We start from the raw sequence: 21,531 nt of genomic DNA, 5'->3' as shown, positions 1-21,531 counted from the left end.
GGCTGGGGAGGGGAAATCTAAGAAATGAGATGAGTGGAGATATCAGCAAACCCCCTATTCTGCCAGAGCAGAGAGAGCAAAGCCTTCAGTGGGGCTGCCAGTGTGAAGGTACCAGGTCACAGACAGAGCTGAGGGGAGGGTTGGGTTTGGGGGTTTTTGTTTCTTTTCCTTTTCCAATCATTTTATCAAAGGTATATTCAGGTTACCCTGAGTATCAAAGTTACCTACACATCTTCTGAAGCATTTTCACCAAAAAATATCCATTTTTACACAAGATATTAGCTTAAAAAAAAAGCCTTGAAAAACCAAAATTGAATTTATTTTTCCCCTCCTCCAGTTTGTCCAGTGAACTGAAAAAAATCAATTATATGCTCATACTCAGCCACAGGTCTGAGAAACCCCACCGAGCACTTATGGAGCTGACACTTTTCTTTAACTTCCAGCTCTGTACAAGATCCTCGATTTCAGTGACACCTGCCTGTGTCAGCTCTCACCAGGAACACCTACACCACCACAGCAAGGAAAAATTACCTCCCATCTTGAGCTGTATCCATCAACATTAGCAACTGCTCCTGTCCGCTTAAATGTCACGTATGGCCAAGCCTTCAGAAAGGATTAGTTAGAGAGGAAGACAGAGGCATCAATATTACTCTGTTGGCATATGCTAAAGAGACACTGAGAGCTCAGTTGAGCTGGGATTTACAATTAATTTAAATTTAGTCAGCAGATTTGTTTTAAAAAAATTGTTTTAACTTATTCCACCCCCTGCCTCCACCCCAAGAAGTACTACTATTTTAGAGAAAAATCACTGGGTTTTTCATTCATGAGAAAAGCTGCAGATCCCTTTAATTGTGCAGTCTTAGGATACCTGACTCTCATCTTACAGACCAGCAAGTTCCCAAAGAGTCCAGCTAAGCCTGGTGACATCAATATTAAAAGGAAATAAATACACTTATTACACTATCAAATAAAAAGGATAGCATTTGGCATGGCTGACACGAGGTTTCTAGATTAAAGAAAAAAGTAATAGCAGAGGCAGCTTCTTTTTTTTTTTTTTTTTGGTGAAGTATGGCTATCCAAGAACTTTTGCCAGTGGTAGTAAAACTTCTGTTTTCTACCCAGCACATGCCTCACCCACATCAAAGCACTGGCAGAACTCTTGTCTGATCCATTACAATGTCCCTCTACCCTGGTAATGTCCAAGACAGAAGTCTGCAGAGTGAGCCACATGCCAAAATTTGGAAGTTTCATCTCAGTTGTCATATACTTAGTTGAAAGTTAAAAACCATTAAACTAATGCACTTAAAATTTTATGTAAGATGACTGTAACAAGGCTGCAGAGGGTAAAGAAGCTGCTAGCCCATGATGAACATGGAGATTCCTGTGTGCAGCGTGTCTCCTGTGGAAGCTGTAAGCAATAAGACACGGCAGTCATTGCCTTCCTGGGCCATTACTGCACACCTCAGGTGCAGTACAGGGCTTGAGGAGTGATAACTCCTTCAAAGATGCTGCCAGGAGTGTGCCCTGCTGCTCCTGTGAAATGGCATTTACAAATAAAGCAGAAAGAACACAGCTGGCTGGGCAGCCACTGGCACGGCTGTGGTGGTGCTGACGGAAAGGCACCGGGCTCCTTTACGAGCCATGTGCACAAACCTCCCAAAACCAAGCACCACTTTGGTGTCCACTGTAGTGAGGAAACACGGGCCAGCAGAAAACCTCGGAGCTCAAGAATTTGTGATGGCACTTAATAGCTCTGTGCCTGCAGGAACTGCGTGGAGGGAGCCTGGACTATCCATCCCCTGGCCCCTCTCTGGCAGTGACATGCCCAGCACATCTCACTCATCCACATTGTCTCAGCTGGCTCTCCCACTGCTGAGGAGTCTCCATAGGACTCTCCCAACCCAACAACTGTACAACTGCCATGTACATATTCAGGGTAGCCATAAAATATCTTTAGTATTGAAAAAATGGAAGTTTCCTTCACCTGTATATGTTACAGCCTCAAGTGAAACATTTGCAAGGGAGGTAACTGATTTTTGAAAGCACAACACCATTTATCACTGCCTCTCCAAAGAAAACTACAAAAATGTTAATTGATTACATAATTTGCATGTTTGATTTTTCTTACAGATGATATAAAGTAGGCTTTAAAAAAGAAGCAGATATTCAAAACTATTTACTGTGTCAAGCAGAACACCAGGAGGCAAATCACTGCTGTTGCAGTTGGGGCCAAGAAGCAAAGCATCCCATGTGTCCCAATCCTGCTCAGTGGGCACCTGTGCCTTGCCACTGGTCACAGCAGCCCTTTTGTAGGATTAGGGCATGTTCCATGCTTCAGGTCACCCAAGCAGTTGCATGTCCATGTTGGTATCTGAGGCTGCACTACTGCTCCAGCTGTGTAGCTTCAGAAGAAAATGATCATTGCCTGGAAAGGCAGGAGGCAGGCTGTGCTTGGCCCACATCCTCCCACACTTGTGCACACATCAGATGGCAGCCTGAGAGTCTTGGTCTTCTGTACAGAAACTGGAGACACTCACAGAGAAGCCACCAGTGCAAGCCATGCGCTGCCAGCCTGTGGCCAGCACCAGGAAAGTGCCACAGCAGCTCAGCCCAAGGTCACTCTGTCCCTTGGTGGCTCTGGGTACATGGACAGACCCCTCATGGGCTGCGGTGACACCTCCTCATGGCTAACCTAGGGCTGGGCAAGGCAGTTCTACAAACCACTAATGAGTATAAGCCTCATTGCAAGGCATCTCTCACAAAAGCACTGGCAAAAGAGAAGCAAGAGGAAAGAAAATTAGCTTTCTGCTTGAGGATATTTTTTCCTTAAAAGAAGCCTTAGGAGAGTGCTTGTTTGGCTGTGAACAGAAGAGGATGTTAGAAAAAAAAAATAAAACAAGAGAATTGGTCCTTTTCTTTTGCTGCCTTCCTGGCCCCAAAAATAAGAGAGTCACAGAAACATAAAAGCACAAGAGGAGAAACTACTTGCTAAGTGGATCTACTGCCCCAAAGCTTATTGGGTTCTACAGAGTGTGTTCTGAACAAGTGTCTACGCTTCATGCAGTGTGTTCAGCCAAGAATGCTTCACCCTGATTCATACGCTTTGGTTCAGTGCCCAAATATTGCTATTTAATAAGGTTATTAATTACTGTGTTGTCTAATTTTTGCTGTGCAGGAACTTCTTATAATTGGCTTATTCCTTCAAGATGCTTAATCCTTTAACTATAATAGCCTGTGTCAGTGCACACACATGCATGTGTGTATGTGTGTGTGTGCAGGATATGCCCCCTCTGAGCTCTCTTACATACCTAGGCTGTAAAAAACCCATGTGAGCAAATATTTACCCATCAAGGAAAAACAAGTTGCCTTTTTTATTTTCCCCTGAAGATACAACTTAGAGAGAACACCTGTTTCCTTCCAAATAACTTACTGACCGGGCTTCCAGACATTATCAAGCCTCCCACATTGTCATTTTATGATTGTGTTTTAATTTAAAGTATGTGCCCAGGTGTTTATGTAAAGGAAGGGTGCCTTCTGGGCTAGTCTTTTCTTAATATTTATCAAGACATTATTCACCTCTACCATCTGGTCTTCCCTGCAATAAGAAAGCATCTTTGACATTATTATAGGGAGGAAGGACAGGACAAATGAATATTAGAACTATATCCTAAAGAAAAATCTTTTAAGAGACAGGAAAGGGATAGTCTGTCAACATGCACCTCTTTCATGACATTATTTGGTTCTCCTCAATTCAAACACTAACTTTCTGGGTCTCTTTCTGTGTCCTATCCTCTGCTTATTTTTTCAATTTTTTGAAGCAGGATATGTCTTGCAAAAAACTGCACCTAAAAAAACCCCAAGTGACAAACTCCCTACCAGATCCATCTTGATCACAATTTGACACCCCATCACATATTAAAATATAATAAAAAAGGGTAACTGTGGAGTTTTCTCAACCTGCAGCATAGATAAAGCTGAGTGAGGAGAAAATAAGTCTGAGGGGAAAATTACACCAAAAAAATTGTGTTTCATTAACAGCTCTTGAGCATGAATATTTCTGTAGGTATCTGTGAGAAAACCAACAGTAACCACCAACTTGTCACCAGTGACATTTAGGACAATAGGAAAATTGTTCCTTAAATATGATTTCTCTATCCAAAACCAGAAGCATTACCCATTCAAGGTCTAACTCCACATGAGAACAGAACAGCCAGTAGCTGTTCAGTCACAGATATGCAGGATGGCAGGGGTTTCAGGAACTCCTCTTCCTCCACTTTCTTGCACTAAGACATCTAAATACCTGAGCCCTCTGTATGAATTGTTCTCTAATCTGTTCTTTAAATTCTCTGCTGAAGGTGAACCCACAGTACATCTTCCCAGTTCCATTTTTCAGCACATGGTAAAAAAGTTTCCCTTTTTATTCACCCTAAATCTCAATTTCCTCTTTCCACATATCCCACCTACAGCTGACACTGAAAAAAATCTTACAACAAGCTCCTAAGAACTGGAAGATCATAATTCTCTTGCATCCTTTAGAGTAGTAAAATAAATAGAAAGGGAAATTCAGCTTTTCACAGCTTTCTCTATTTTGCACTGTTTTCTAAAACATTCATTCTTTTTGTTGCCCTTCTCTGGATTCTCTACAGTGTGCCTATATCTCCAAAGATTCATGCCAAAAAGTGAGGTCAGGTACTCCAAAGAAGCCAAGCCCAGTGCTGCATGAGGAAGAAGACATCACCTCCCCAGTCTTGTCCAAGAACCTACTGAACACTGAAGAATAAATGTGCCCTTCTGCTATGACTCAAGTGCTATGAGCACTTGGCTGACTCAAAGTGATCCACGATAACTCTCGAGATCTTTTTTGCCACGCTGCTACCCAGACGGGTGTTCTTTATTCTGTATTTGTACATTTCATTTCTCCCTCATAAGTGCAGTACTTTGCATTTGTTTTCACTGAATTTCATTTTGCTGATATCCAGCTCGCCATTCAATTTTTCTAGATCATTTTGAATTCTGGTAATGCCTTTCAAAGTACATCCAACCCCTCCTAGCTCAGTGTCACCTGCAAATTTTATAAGCATATTTCCTATTCCATTGCTTAAGTTATTAATGAAACTATTGAATAAAAGCAGGTCCAGGGCAGATCCCTGCAGGACCCCACTTGAAATGCCCTCCCAATATGACAAAGAGCCAAGATAACTATTCTTTGAGAGCTGCGTGTCCAATCAAAATATCTTGAATTTCAAACTTTACAAAAAGCTGATTTGGAGTATTTGATATGCAAAGGAGCTGGAGGCCAAAGGACAATGCAGTGAATAATTTAAAGCCTAGGAGTAGATTTGAGGAAAATCTCAGTCTGTTGGTGGATGATTTGCCCACAGACAGAGGAAGAAGCTACTGAATGTGTGAGCTGGTACACTTGCTTGGCAGTGTTGGGAAAGGCCCCACACAGGCACCGATTTCTTCTGACCAAACATGCACAACCTCTCACTGACACAGCAATGAAAAGTAAAAAAGGCAAAGCAAGCACAGCAGGTATTTTTTGCAGACCACAGGCCAGAGGTGGTCTGCAAAATAGCCTTTTGCCAAAAGGCCCTTCCAGCCTTGAACCCAGTGCCCAACTCCAGGACCGTAAAAAACAAAATAAGCCAAAGGCAATGGCTATCAGCACTGGAGCAACACTGGTGACACCAGCAGTATCCTACCCACCACAAGTAACTGGTTTTTTCAGAGCCCAACTAACACAATGCCTTAGCCTCCCTGCTTTTTTGAAAACTCTGCTCTCAGTTTACATCTGGGAACTCTGTTTCCATGGCACACTTGCTGATGTGCATCAGGAGCAAGAGCAGCCCATGGCTTCTTGGCACCATCTTCGCACTCTCGTCGCACAGGATTAGAACTGGTCTCCTTATCTCAAAGCCTGTCACAAATCTAGACTTGAAACACAATGAATTAATAAATAAGTGAATAGGTGTCAGTTTTATGGAGCACACTACCAGCATAAATTTCACCCAATGCAGCCACTTGTCATTTTCAGCACCCCTTGAGACCCCAATGGCTGATAACTCTTGCACGTCACTTTGCAACCCATTATACAGATGAAGTTTTATGATAAAACCTCCCTCCTCTCTGCCTCCTGTTTTACAGATGCAATCTGAGTGGAGGCTGAAGAGATCCCATCCCCCACGGCAAAGATAAGGTTACAGAGGGTAGGTCTTAGTAAGGATTTTGCAAGCTGCATGAATTATTAAAGTCCTTTATGATATAATGACAGACATATCAGGTTATTTGTTTATTCTGTGTATAATTCATGACTCTCTTGGGAACTTGACAGAAGTAAGATCGCTTGTTGCATCTTCTTGTTCATTCCAGTAAATCCTCATCACCAGATGGAAGGCTGAGCCACCCCTGAAGACAAAAGAGCCATAACTTACAGGACCTGTACCTGGGGCTGGAGATGGGAGAGCTTTTTACACAGCCTGCAGAAACAGTGAAGCTCTCATTTGAGTATGTCAGGCTGGACGGCTGAAAGATGACAGTCTGGGCAGTGCTCCTCTATCATGCCATCAGAACACTGCCCTCTAAAGCACATGCAAACAACTTTATGATTACATGCTTTGAGCTGCCCTGTGCTCCTCCATCACTACTGAGCAATAGTAGGACCATCCAAGCTGATGCAGGTTTTTATAAGACTTCAGGAGAGTTCACAATCACCACCTCCTGGCTACTCAAACTGGACAAAGCAAACAATTCCCCTTGTTTGGGTCATTTTTGTAGAGCCTTGTCAAGATATTGGGCAAAGAATGATAAAGAGGTGCCACATCTTGATGGCTGGAACTGAGTTTTGAATACATACATTGTAGTCATTTCTCAATTGCTAAGCATGCTGCTCAAAGGGTCAGGGAGATGTGAAGCTGCAGTAGGAAATCAGGAAATGAAGGGTTGACTGGAGCCCCTGGCAAGAAAGAGCTTCCCAACACTCAAGGCTCTCCACCTGGTGATGTTTCTACTGCCAGGAAGAGTCAAGTCAACTCATGAAGAGTAGCAGCAAAACAAAAGTGACCAAACTGCCAACAGCACAATGTAAACTCTTGACACAAGAGGACTGCTTTCAGCATCCACCATGCCCACGGCAGATTTCAGCTAATCAGAAACAAACTTGGCATAAATGATCAATCTGATCACTTAAAGACAACAAGGAATTTGGTGGAGGACTACTGACTAGTCAGAACTCTGCTGAATTTGTGTCAACAGCTTCCCTGCTTACCAAGAAAAGATGTCATTAAACTCTACCACAAAGACCTCCTGCTACCAGAAGCTATTTAGGAGCATCCATTGTCATTGCTTCAGCCTCAAACCATGTCAGTCCAAGTCTCCTAGGGTTTTTGGAGTAGCCTCTCCCAGCACCATATGTAACATTCTGCAGGGGTTTCTGGGCATCACTGTCACTCCATGTCTATCTTGTTAAACCCCCCACATTAAACAAGCCCTCTCCACACCATCCCCCTACCTGAGAGTTCCTGGCTCCTAAGAGAGCATTGTAATCATTGTTATTATAAAGCACTTAGCGATGCTCGTTTATTGCATCTCTCACCAGCCAAACACCCAGAACCCTGTTATTTCAAATGCAGTTGCCTTCATTTGCAGAAGCTCTTCATTGTATTAGTCCCTTTCAGGAATAAAAGAAAAAAGGGGTGGGGGTGGAGAGCATTAAAAAAAATAAAGAGCAGTGTACTGCATTTTATACCATTACCTCACTACTTTGTGATACACATCTAAAAGCTGTTTGTAAGACCTTTCTTGCTGCAAGGTGGCATCCAGACAAGCTCTGAAGCAGACAGAGTGGAAGCATGAAGGCCAGTTCAGTCCTGTCCCAGTACTCTGCATCACCCAGAGAATAACAGCAACAGGGATGGAGCTGCTACCTTTCACAGGTCACCTCCTCTCTCCTTCTCCCTGTCCAACTGGGACAAAGACTGCTCCCTCCACAGGGAAAAAACATCTACATATCGCTCTCAAAAGTAATACAAGTCTGTTCCTCTGAAAAGGACACAAATCTGTATAAATGGAGGTGCCTGAACCACACTGGGAATACTCAGAAGGTGCTAAAAGATTTGCTGTACATGGAAGGGATGCTGATCTGTCAGGCTCAGTTTCCCCATCTCCAGCCACACACTGAAAAGAATTCACCTCCTGTCCTGGAGGACCCCATAAAAGGAAGATCAACTGTCAAATCCTCCTAATTTGTCCAACAATAATGTCTTCCATCTTTTTCAGGAGGGGAGAATGAACTATCAAGGTGAAGCAGTAGTCTGAAAACCAGACAGACTTTTGGGAGCAAATCAAAACTGCAGCTAAACCTCCTGATGCTAACTTTGATGTCTGCCCTTGGAAGACAGCACTGGAACACCAAAGCAAGAAACTCACACACCTATGGGTATCCCAGAGCAGGTTTGTTCCCAGCCCTCACACACAATATGCTCACATGTAACTGGAATTGAGGATTATGCAATAATTCTCTTTTCTGCTTTTCTACGTGAGCATCAACATTAGACTCAAAAACTCCTGACATCCCAACACCCCATGAACAGAGTGTCTTGGACACTTTCCTGTAAGAGAGAAAAATCCCAGTCTCTAATGTGGTCCTCTCAATGGGGCCCGTGACATCACCAGCCCCTTTCTGTTCAGAATAATGACTTCTTCCACACGCCAAGAGATTTGAAATTACCTGTGAAATATATTTCCCTAGGCACAGGCTCAAGAAGCATGTAAATTACCAGCTTAATGGCCTCCAGAATTTCTCTGCAAGACACATATAGAGAGCAGGAAATGTTCAGATGATATCTCAGGTACTGTCCAAGGGGTTAAATGTCCAAGGGATGGTCAGGAGGTACAGCCCTACGGCTTGCCCAGTAACTGGTCCCACTGGTGAGCACTTGCCACAAGGAGGCAATAAGCTTAAGATCCAATTCTAAATGAGTGCCTCATCAGCACAAAAATATAATTTTAAAGAGAGCATTTCTTGGGAAAGGTGCCTATCCATAATTTACATGGTACAAAGAGCCAATATAGGGCTTATGCAGCAGAAGGCACCCATTTAATTTGGAGAAGTCCAGTGCTGAGCACTCAGCAGCAAAGCCTCTTGCCCTCCGACTGCACAGAGAACAGCACTGCCCAAGCTTTGATGTTCAGGCATTTGCCAGGGAACAGTGTCCTTCAGAGAAGCTTTTCATCCACAAGGACAGTTCCCATCCTCCCAACAGCAAAGAAAGGGACAGACACTTTCCCTGGAGTCCAAATCCTCCTGCCCCTGTTTTCTGTTCTTGCATCTCAATCTGATGTCTTGTTAGTACATAGTAGAACAAACATTTATCCCACAACTAAGAGCATGGATTCATTTAAAGGAACAGAGCAGGAGGAGTTCTGTGACCTTGTTGCATTTTCTGCTCCACCACTGACTTACTGGAGCCTCTGAAGCCTTCATTTCAGCAGCAAAAGGAGCAATAGGGAAATGCAAGTGCTGTTACTAAGCACGTGTGCAAAACCACAAGAAGGAGTGGAAGATGGAGAGCAGGACAAGAGGCTCACAGTGCAGTGGGGAGGGGATGGGAGGGGGAACAGTCCCAAGGGCATCATGAAAGAATTACCTGTCTCCCCAGGGAACAAGCCTGAGGCACAGACACTCTGCTCCTGATGCTTGCCAAGAATGACAGGTTGGTCACCTTTTAACACACTGTGGACAGAAAGTAGGCCAGAAGGTCAACTGGGGATAAGAAAACACCTGGAAGATAGGCCTGGAAATTGAAAAATGGGCCACAGTGCTCAGTGTAAACCTCCTCAGAGCAAAGGTGCAAGACAAGGTCTTTGCTGAGACTCTTTTAAAGTGAGAACCTGCCCTCATTCTCGGCCACAACCATCTTGCTAACCCACATACTGCCAGAAGCTGTGGTATCACAGCAAGATTAACACAGAAGCAATTTTAACAAACAGCAATTTCCAAGCTAATTTCCTCACTCACAAGTGTGCCACTGAGGGCTGAAGTCCGTCTGGACCTCTCACAGCTATCTGTGCTCAGGATTAACTATACATCACTGCCAGTAATGCAAGCATTCTGCTACTCAGAAACTATTAGAAGATAAATATTAAACCTCAATATCATAGCAGTAGAAAAAAAATGAGGAGGAATGTCATTGTAATAAATACTGTAACCAAGGCAAATGAGGAAGCAAGGTTAGTTTCATGTGGAAAATGAGACACAGAAAATAGAATATTCTTGGAATAGTCCTCGCTTTGCTCATGGGATCTGGACTTCTGTGCAATGAACATCACAAACTTCAGAGCAGTTCAACAAACTGTGATTCAGGACTGCAGGCTGGCAGCTGCAGGATGAAACAGGGCTCTGGCCACCAATTCCACCCAGCCCTGAAGCACCAGGCCTTGTACATGAATTCTTCATCTAACATAGATTGCTACATGGAGAAACTGCAGGTCCACATATTACTTGTGGCCCCAACACAGGCCTCAGGTAATGCAGCTGGAGCATCTCACCTGCAGCCCAGGCAGGTCCCATTTCACCATACTGCAATCATTCTGATATTCCTCCACAAAAAGGATAGGTACATTTACTACACCTTTTCTTTCTGCAGCTGTTGGGTTTTCTCTGAAAGCAACTTCATGTACAAGAGCCCTCATGTTATCCAGTGAGATCTGAGAACAACAGGAATGGTACAAACACAGCAATAAGTAGATTTAATTAAGAATGAAAGTCAAGTATTATGCCAGCTACCATAAAAACACTGTATTTTTTTTCCTGACAATCTGCTCTTCCACCAGCCAGCTGTGACTCCAGAGAACAGGATGGGGTCTGGCAGCCACTACCCAATGGAAAGGTAACTGGCCATGCACTCAGCTGCCTGAGTCCCCAAATAAGTGACATTTATTAAGAGGCTCTTATGAAATAAAAAAGGCAAGGCTGCTTTCAGCACACATAATCACATTCATAAACTGCACAAACCAGCAGTCCTTTCAGCACAAGGATTCACTTGGAATAGCATCAAGAGGAGAAGGGCAGAAAAAGAAGATTCCCACACAGCAGTGTTGCCACAGGCAGTGCTCCATGCAGAGCACCAGCCTTGGGATGCATCCTCACCTCTGGCTTGGTAACACTGCCTGCTCCAGGAAACACGGCCCCAGTGAGGCTGGCATGAAAAGGGGCAAGAGGGGAAAAGGGAAGGGCAAGCTCAGCAGTGACAGTGCTGAAGTGAGACCTCATGTTAAAATGTGGCTGTCGGAGCCCTTTCATACCCAGCTGCTATGTCCTCATGTCTGGGCAGGGAGCACAGGGAAGCAGGGGGAAAGTGAGGGTGTAAATTCACCTGTGGAAGGAGCCACTTCACATGAAAAAGAGCCCCAGGCGCCTAGCAGGCAGCTGAGGTGAGACAGAGCTGGTTGGATTTTTCTATACAGTAAAGACTAGATCACAACAAATAAACATAGCAAGTAGCAAGTGACACAGAAGGGCTCCATTTAGCCTTAAGATGATGGGTAAAAAGGTGGTATTGATGTCAGAAATGCCAACACAACATTTTTGCTGCTGGGTCAAACAGGCGGGCAGGTGCTAAATGGGGTCACTTGGAAACTGAGACCAAAGAATCAGCAGACAGTAGATGTGTTAGCTGCATTTCTTTTTTCCCCCTTACCATAAAAATCCCACCAGAAGCAACCACAAGCATCACCATATTTGAAAGTTAAAAGACAAAGACCTGAAAGTTATCCGGGGCATAATCCCACAAGCATCATTACATCAGGGATGAATTTGTCCCAGTATCTTTAAAATTTTCCTGACAATTCTCAGCTTTTAAACCTACACAGCAGAGTACAGCACACAAGACTTGACAACAGCAATTTTTTCTGCATTGTAACAAGCCTAACATCAGGAATGGCTCAATCAGAAATCCCACAGCACACAGCCAAGTGGGAGCATGAGAGCATCCCTACACACAGAGAGGGTCCCTTCTGGTCTATGCTCTTTGAAGTGCTGTTATTCTGTAGGAGGCAAAATAATGTCATCAGTTTGGTCACTGATCAACAATTATTAAGACTTTCCAGCCAACAAAAACAAAATAAATAAAAAATAAGAACGGCATGAAGAGAAAAATATTGATTTTTTTTTTCATACTCATGTAATCTACCCTCCTTCCCAGAGCAGGCAGGGGAGGAAGGGAAAGCAGAGGAGTGCCCAGGAAGCTTTGACGCATGTCTAGCTCACTGTCCTGAAACCCTTTTCAGCTTGCTGGCCTTGAATAATTAAATGCTTTTACTTCCACCCTTTTCTTCCCCTGGTGTGCATGACACACTGCTGCAGAAAGTTAACTTTCACCTGGGCAAGGGACATTCCTCTCCCTGCAGAGGTACTGAAAGCACAAGAGCCCACACAATACTTCCCACACACACTGATCCCAAGAATGTGACACCACAGTGAACACTTAGCAGAGACCGCTAATTTACAGGACTACCTCAGACATGAGGAAATGGCACTTCAGCTCCTTCTGGGTCTACTGAGTTTGTTATGGAGCAATAAAAAGACGTTCGACCACTCACAGCCCAGAATCTGACTCAATCTGCAACACCTGATAAAGTTGAACATTAGGTGCTTTGCTTGGCTTAAGTCTGTCTCTATTTTGGTGTTCACGTTACAGCTGCCAAAAGTCTGCCTGTAAAACCCACTATATGTTAGAAATGCAAACAAAGCACTGCGTTCATGATCCTCCCTGTTTCATACTGTACAGAAGGTATTTATTAGCCATGATAGAGAGATATTACATGAAAATTATTTGATGCAAGAATTCAAATACAAGAATATCTCTGGTTCAACAGAAATTACATCACTGAGAGCTTTATATATTTCTGAAGGATAAGTACCTTATACAAGGTTAGTTCTAAAAATTATTTAGATATATGCCCCTTGTTTTGGTTTCCTGTTTGGAGAATGAATGTGAACTCAGACTTTAGATATGGGATTCTTCTGGACTCCAGAATATTAAGTGCCCACTGGAGAAGAAACAGAGCCTGACAGCAAACTGGCAGCTTGTGACAAAAGTTGCAGAACCCAGCTCTGTTACGAGTTGAGAGGCATTGGTATTTATAAGGAGAATCATATCCTCATTTGTCACTTCAGTGGAGATGGATACAATACTCTCCCAATTCTTTCTGCCAATTCAACTGTTTAAGGGCTGACTTTGTGCTTGCAAGGCCAAGAGGCTCAGAAGCCCAAAGGCACAGGGCAGGCTCTATGTGCCAACAGATCAGGAGCACAGTGGCAGCCACACCATGAACCTGGCTGTGCCTGCTGCAGCACTAACTTTTAGCACTGAAATGGTGTTGCAGCAGGGATTGAAGCGAGCCCACGCACTGCTGCCAGGACTCTGACTCTGACTGCCCTCGCTCTCTGTGTTAGACAACACTGACTTAATGCTCCTGTGGACACACATGTTCCAGGTTATCCTGAGCAAATCTCTCTGGTCAACAGCCACATGTCCTGCACACTTCCGAGCCTCTCAGTTGCTGAATGCCACACAGAAAAGCCTGGCCAGCTCTGGCTTAAGTCTTCTTTTACTGGAACTCGGATAAGAAAACCTCACCAAAATTAGTATGTACTTTAACCAAACTACCCCTGCAAACACCGTTTCTACAGATGGGAAGCAGCCAGTACTTTGGTCATGAGATTTTCATCCTGCTCTGTCCTTGTGTCTGCGCTCCCCATCCTTTCCACCCCACCCTTCCCTGAAGCATAGGCTGCTTTCTAACACTACACGGATTTTTGCTCCAATGCACAGCATGATCTAACTAATTCGCACTTCATTGCTCCGCACACCTCATCATTTGCACATGAAAACAGCAGTCTCTCTCTATCCCTCCACTTGCTGCCTATTTCTTCCTCCTCGTCCTCCATCCCCCACCTCCTGTACCTCCTCAAAACAACTCCACTACGGAAGCTGCAGTGAAGAGGCTCACATTACCAGGACTCCATTGCTTTTACAAAATTTACTAGTGTGCTGTGAAACCTCATAAATAATTCAAGATAGACAACCTTTGTCAGGTAAATGAACGTGCCTTTGTACTGCATCACTCCGGGTTTTCTATCACAGTGATACTCACTGTAGGCACAACCCATATTGATTCAGGAATTCCCCAAGTGTCACTGTGGGAAAGGGTAGAAGAGTTTTCACACCAGCAGAAGCCAAGGATACCCAAAGCCTATCCAGGGCTTCAGGGGACTCATAACAGAAACCCACTGGTGCAGACGTAGCTCCAGCCTAGTCCATAGAAAGCACAGCTCCATTCCCACTCTTCAAGGACAAGGAAAGAAGGAACAAGGTCGAGGGAGGCAAGAGACATTCTTATTATAGAACTCCTTTTCATTGCAAGAACTTCAGGGATTCTGACATACACCAGAGCTAAAAAATCATGTTGCATCCTGTATTTATTGCGTTTAACTCTATGCACAATCAGTGGTGTCGCTGCACAAAGAGATAGGCAAACTCCACTGCTGTTTTGACAACTGTGCCCAAGGCTTTACCATCATTATTGACCTAGATGGTTTATATGGCATTTAGCACCCAATCTGATTGGTGTCAGCAATTATCTCCTCCGGAGTTCTCAGTCCCAACGAGACGTGCGGGAGGAGAATTGATCCTGGTTCTCCAGAAAGGCAGTCTCACACAGCCTTGGGAGCAGCTGTGCTGTACAACAGCTCCTGCCCCGTCCCCCACCAGACTGAGCAGCAGCTTCCGAGGAGGTGGCACAGTAGCCTAATCAAAAGCAAGGATAACGACCTTGTGATGAGTTAATGAATAGATACAGAAACCACAGACTGTGCACCCTTTGTCTGGCCCGACTGCGTTCAGATCCTTGTGTCTCTCGCCCTGCAGTCCTTTCACCCGTAACAAGCTCATCTGGTTAAATATCCCCATCACTCACACATCAGTCAATTCGAGAAACAATTTGCTTTACAGAGGAAGAATGAATCCTTTGGTCTGCATAAACACCTTTTAGTTCTCATTGTATTTATGACCAAAAGATAATGGCTGAGACAGAATGGGAAGGGTTGTAGGAAAACTGTCAAAGTAATGAAGAAAATCTACATGCATTCTGCAAAAGATCAAATAATACAACCTAAAGAAAACCATGCCAATAGCTTGTTGACAGAAACTGACTCTCCAGTAACAACAATTTGTACAACCCCATTCCCCATGCTACCCAGAAATAATAAACTCGAGGATGAAGGCTAGATTACAGGAACTGCTCAAAAACAACAAACTACTACCAACACCCCAGAGAGGAAAAATAATTTTGCTAACAAAACACATTTTGCTTTCAAGAGGCTCCTAGAAAAGTAAATATTGAAGCATTCAGATCCCCTCCTTTCTTACTGAGTATTTCACTCAAGTATGTTGCTTGGTAATGACTTTTGCTTTTATTTCATCTCACTTGAGTATTTCACTGGGTGAAAAACTGACTGGTACAGCATGTGCACGTGTTCCACGTTGCAGCGTGCAGATGCCCCAGCATGCCCTCGAGAGCCGTTCTGGCGGCTTTTGAAGCCAAACCCCAGGCAGCTCGTTCAGGGATAAACGTTCAGGTTTCCATTCAGACCCTCTGGAACCACCTTCAGCTTTTCAGGGGCTGCTGCACACACACACACAAACACACAGAAAGCTTCTTTACAACAAAAAGCTGCTGAACTCTGCCTGTCAAACACCAAGCAGGAGCCCATTTCTACCCTCAGGTCTCTGTGCAGGAGCCTTATTGATTTCAGTGGGAACCCACACACTTTCTCAAGAGAATTTCAATTAACAATTTCTCAATGTATACAGTTGAAAAACTCAAACTCCTGAAACCACAGTCTTGAAGGGGATGAGTGCAGGCAGGTTACGGTGTTGAGGTGTCACAGGCAAGAAAGCAGCAATGCTCTTGCTCTTTCTCTATGTGAGGACTGAGAAGCAAGCACTCAGAAATGGTAACAGGAATGGAGAAATTTGTTTTTAAGTAGTAAGAAATATTGCAAATGGCCTTTAAAAAACATTTGTACCTCTTTGTGAGGCTCTTCTTTTACCTCTGGGAAGTTCAGGGTGCCTCTGCACACCCCCAAAGTGGTTTCTGCCACCAAGCAGAGCCTGCACAGGACTGTTGCAGGAACACTGGGGATTTCTGCCTCCACTGAGTACAAATTGTCACAGAGGCTGCTCAGCCCTCACAGAGACGGAGGGCCAGGATCTGTCAGTCACTCCTGGTGGTAGATTGCTCTCCCAGGGAGCTGTCTCTCTGCTTAGTGGAGCACAGCAGAAGACAAGCAAAGCCATCTCCCAGCTTCTCTGCTCCTTTCCAGACAAGTTCCAATGCCAAGCATCAAAACCATAATTGGAAGAGATTTTCTGACTGCACAGCAGGTGGTCAGTAGAACAAGAGAAGGAGCTTCCTCTGCATGGCATTCTGCAAACCCTAAAGCATCCAGTCCTAATAGAGTTATTTATTTCAAGCCCTGCTAACCCAGATGTGCTAACACAACCAGCATCATTAACCTCATTTGGGGTGAAATGACAAGTACAAATCAAAATCTGCTACAAAGAAGCAACTAATTTGGAAGAGCCAGCCTCAGGCCCACCTTCCAGTGATGATGGGAAGATACTAAGCCTTACTGCTCTGAGCAGGAGTCTTCACTGCTCACTATTTGACAGGAACAGGGGTAACATCAGCTTGCTGCCAAAAACAACTGTCTACACCTGACAAGTGCTAAACCTGTTGGAAAAGCAGGACTGGACCATGAACACCACACTGGTGCTTTCCCCTGCAGACATACCTTTCTCCTCTGCTGCCTGGTCAGAGATGCCCTGCAGAGCAGTGATGAAGCCAAGCAGACATGCAGCAATTCTGCACACACCTGCTTCCTCACAAGAAGCAAATGGCTCTCCACCCTCTAGCAGATGGCAATTTTCTTTCAAGTCCAAGTGACTAAAAGCCTTGCTGGAAAGTGAGGAGGGGGTTTGTTCTGCTCCCCAGTGGCAGCACTGGCAGCCACATTCCCCAGCACTCACATGCATGATCTCCACTAACCTGAGACAATGGCAATCCAGGTACAGGACTTTCCTGACTGACCAGGCTTTCAATTATCTCATACCAAACTGCCCAGAAATTCAAGTAGAGGTTGTTACCATGCTGCCACAGGAATCCCTCTGTGTACTATTGAAAAGAAAAATTAACTGCAACCAACAGCCTTCCTTTCCACAGCCATTAATCCCATTGCCCACATAGATGCACGTTCTTGTACGTGACCATTCCTAAAAGGAGCCCTGTCAGTCAGTGGCCATCACCTAACACGCCTGCCCCAATGGGTTTGTTCCAATCTGGGATTTTGCATTTTAAATCTCAATGAGAAATTCCCCTTTGGACAACTGGCTGAGCTGAGCTTTCCTTAGCTCAGCATAAGATGATTAAAACCATGCTACCCGGGAGGAGAGAGATAATGTAGAACACCAGCGATTTATCAGGGACAGAACCAAGAATCAACACACTGACAATAATTAATACAATTGTAAACTGAAATAAAAACCAAGAATGTTCTTTATTTTCTTCCTTCCCCCCCCCCCCCCCCCCCCCGCCCCGTTCGGCAAGATATCCTAATCGTTCAGTCTGCTGCTTGCCAGAATGAAACAGTTCCGGGGCTGCATAAAAAAGCAGCCTCATTTTTGAGAGTCCTGTAGTAAAAGATGACTTCAGTGATTTACAGAGAAAATCTCTAAAGACAAACATGTTTCTAATCAATGCTCTGAATCATTCACAAGGGTGCATTGTCCAAAGTAGGAGAAAATTAGCTGGTAATGGGAAGAATTCGGCAGCACATCTCATCAGCTCAACTTGGTCCCGGAAAATCTGCCCAAAAAATAAAAGTTATATCCAGTCTCTTTAAAATCAAGAAGGGGACAAAGAGGTAACTACTGGGCGGAACAGTCAATTACAGGGGCTTGTTCAAGCCTTGGTGTCAGTTACCATCACACTCTTTTCTCCCATTAAGTATTTCCTTCCCAAAAAACAAATAACCACAGCAGCCCTAGGGCAGAGCTCACCAGGCATTTCAGCCCACAGGTTACAGCATTAACCTACAGCTCAGCAATTGTGCATCATCATCAAATATCCATCCGTCACTCCTCTCTTCTCTGGGTTCACAGAACAGGTCACGAGAGGAACCAAACAAGGAAGAAGATATCAGGTCAGGTTGAGGTCTTGCATCCCTTCTGTGTCTCTTCTCCAGCTGCAGCCAGACAGCATTGATTCCCATCAGAGGCACACACACACAATTAGTGGCCTCTTCAGGATAATTCCTCTGTATTTGTAAGAATTTATGGATCTTTGTCAGCAGCTTCAGTTTTTGCTTATCTTGCCTCACTCAGTGCAGGATCAGGCCCACTCTGATAAAACCTCAGATAAGAGAGCACAGAGCTAACAAAATCTATTCTAGCAAACCCTTCCAAATTAATTGGAATAAAACTGCTTTGGTTAAAAAGCTGGCATGGTTTATTAGAATAACACAGATCATAGGGTGAGGGAATGCAAGAACATTATTTACAACTTATAAGCCTTTTTATGTCTCTCTCTCATAGAAGAACCTTCTTATAAAACTTTCTTCTGCTAGAAAGAAAACACAGCTTTGACTCACAAACTGGTACCCAAAAGAAATTTATTCTATAAATTGATACTGTGTTCTGAACTTAATAAGTGAATGCAACAACTTGCAATCCATGAAAAGCTGCTGAAATATAAAAAACATCCCAGAAACTTGAGCTGTGCTTCATCGTGTACAGAATCCCCTTTCCTTCTTTAGGCATTCTCATGGAAGCAGAGATCGTTCATGGCAGAGCAAGGCTGGATCAGGCCATAAGGCTGTGGTACTTGGAAGAGAACTGGCACGTTCCCTTTTTCCTCTCCTCCCCCTGTAGGTAGACATTTCTCAGGGTCTTATTCTGAAGAATTTCTGTATTTACAGCAAGAAAAGGGAACCCATTGGCTCCCAAAGGTCAAAGATGTTTAAAAATACAAATACGTGCCCCAAAAGAATCCAGAAAGAATCTGTCGGAATGGGAAGGATTTCGGAATAAGCAACCATGCCTTTGGTGAAGGCAGCTATTAACACAGTAAGCTACAGCTCTCCCAAATAAACAACACTGTTTCTTCTGCCGATAAGCCTTGTTTTCAGAAGGCCTGACTACATCCTTGCAAAAACGTACTTTGAGATCAAAGACACTAATCTGAAAGGCTTCCAAAACTACCTCCTGTGACATATATATATATGAAATGTATTTATATTCGTAAGTAAATCACAAATGACAAGACAACTGTGACATAAAGCAGTGCACATCCACTGGGGCAGCACAAAGTTAAGGGCAACACTGCTATTATTAACTCTATGTCATTGAAATCTTTCCCCCACCTTCAGAAATGCAGACTGTAAGGACACGGTGTCAGCCTTTACTTTGAATCGTCTGGATTTTTTTCAGTTTTGTGTCAACAAACCTCAGCAATTCATAACGGAGATGACAACCTCTTAAAATACATCTCAGCAAGGTTTCCCGTGGATGTGTGGAGAGGGACAGGTTTAGGGTTACCACGGTAGGCAATAGAGCCATTCTTGTTAGAAAATATTCCCAAACATTAACTTCTAAAGCAATTTCTTCTTAAAAAAAAAAAATCTATTTATATCCTTCCTGCAGCGACTCTCCAGTCCCCCACCCCCTCACCCAAACGAGCTGCTTTCCGACTCTCTTTCAGTAGATTACAGTCAATTTTAGTCGCTCCAGAGGGAGGGAGAGGAAGACCCGCCAGCTCGGATAGCCTGTGGAACTATCCAGCTATTATTAGTTTATGCTCAAACTCCGGTGTGCACGGCCGGTTGTGGGTACCATATTGTGTGCTTGAAACGAGGATGGGGGGGGGGGGTTGGAAAATAAGTCCTTTTTGGTCTTTCCCCCCTCTCGCCACATTAAGGCTCCGACAGCCGCCCTGCGGACCGGCACCCGCCGGGGAAGTTTGTGCTTTCCAGCAACTTTGGGTCCGTTCCTCAACCCGCCGCTCCGGCGGGGAGCGGGCAGAGACCCCCGCGCCCGCCCGCATCCAGCGCGGCGCCGGCCGCCGGCACCGGCAGCGCCCGCCGCGGCCCCGCCGCCGCCGCTCCCCCGCAGGCCCCGGGGCGGCCCCGCGATGCGCCACCGCGCCGGGCCGAGCCGCGGGGCGGGGGGTACCGGCCGGGGCGGCGGCACTTACGTGTGCTGCTGGGGGAAGCTGTAGCCGTGGGCGGCGGGGGCGGCGAGGAGCAGCAGCAGGGCCAGGTGGCCGCAGAGGGCCGGGGCGACGGGCGCCGCGCTGCCGGTCGGAGCCGCCATCGCCATGTTTCCATTAACGGCGCGGCGGGGAAGGGGCAGAGGCGGCCCCGCGGGGCGGCTCCCCCCGCCGCCACTCGTGCGACGAGCGCGGCAGTCCTCGGCAGGGGGGCAGCGCCGCGCCGGCTGCGGGCACCGACCGGCGGCCGCTCGCCCGCTGCCTCTCCGCGGCGGCCGGCACTGAGCACCCGCCGAGCGCTACTTTCCCTCAAATAGGCGGCCCGGCCCGGCCCAGCCTCCTCCCCGCCCGCTCCCTCCCTCCCTCCGGCCCCCCGCGCCGCCCCGGCCCCCGCCGCCCCGCCGCTGCAGCGCATGCGCCCGGCTCCGCGCCCCCCCGCCGGTCCCGCCGCCCCCGGCTCCGCACCGGGCTGGGGCGCCCCGGCCGCGCCATCCCGCGCCCCGGCCGGGCTCCGTGCACCCACCCCCGCCCTGTTTGCCCCCGCCCCGGGCACTGCCCCGCCGGCGGGTCCCCCCCGCCCCGAGCAACGAGGGACTCGCGGCTCCTTCCCATCCTCCGCGCGCCTCTGTCACTGCCATTCCTGCCCGGGTACCGCGTTCCCCTTCGGGGCCACCTCCCGGAGGCACGGCAGCATATGGGAATCTCCAGTTATGTTTAATATAATAATAATAATAGCAGCTATGATTCTTTTTAAAGCACACTCTGACTTTGGGGAGCGTTCCTGAGCGTGACAGGAGGGCCGACTACAAATTCAAAATAACGGAATTAATAACTACAGCCCCCAAACTGGCAGGGTTTCTGAGCCAGTCTTTTGAAGGCCTGGATTTTGAAACGCTGTCTTCTAGATAGCTGCAGTACAATTTCACCTTCCCTAAACTCAAACCCAAGCTGTTCGGCTTCACGGGAACTGACCACCGGCAAGGCAGGGAACAGCTGGCAAAGGCAGAGGCAGGAGCACTGTTCACATGCCCTCCTCCCCAGATAGCCTAAATCTGGACAATCAGGGACCAGGCAATGTGTAAGCAGCACCACCTTGTTCTGTTTAACTCCAAAAAAGCTGTCATGTTGGCAAGGTTGCCAGATCTGGCCAGATCTCTCGAGGAATTGCCCCACAAATTAGGCATCAGCGCTTTAAAGATGCAA

The 21,531-nt window shown here is 45.8% G+C and overlaps 1 protein-coding gene across 2 annotated transcripts in view; it reads right to left on the bottom strand.

Moving 5' to 3' along the window:
* CACNA2D2 (calcium voltage-gated channel auxiliary subunit alpha2delta 2) overlaps positions 1-20,640 on the bottom strand; it is a 210,763-nt gene extending 190,123 nt beyond the window's left edge. For both annotated transcript variants that reach the window (XM_084214700.1, XM_084214701.1), the window contains exon 1: positions 20,314-20,640. In XM_084214700.1, coding sequence (XP_084070826.1) covers positions 20,314-20,438 — 125 coding nt within the window. In that variant the 5' untranslated portion in view covers positions 20,439-20,640. The remainder of the gene's footprint in view (positions 1-20,313) is intronic.
* Positions 20,641-21,531: the final 891 nt, after the last annotated feature.

This window comes from Fringilla coelebs (assembly GCF_963513975.1).
Source record: "Fringilla coelebs genome assembly, chromosome: 13".
Taxonomy (NCBI): domain Eukaryota; kingdom Metazoa; phylum Chordata; class Aves; order Passeriformes; family Fringillidae; genus Fringilla; species Fringilla coelebs.
This window is presented reverse-complemented; position numbering and strand designations above follow the sequence as displayed.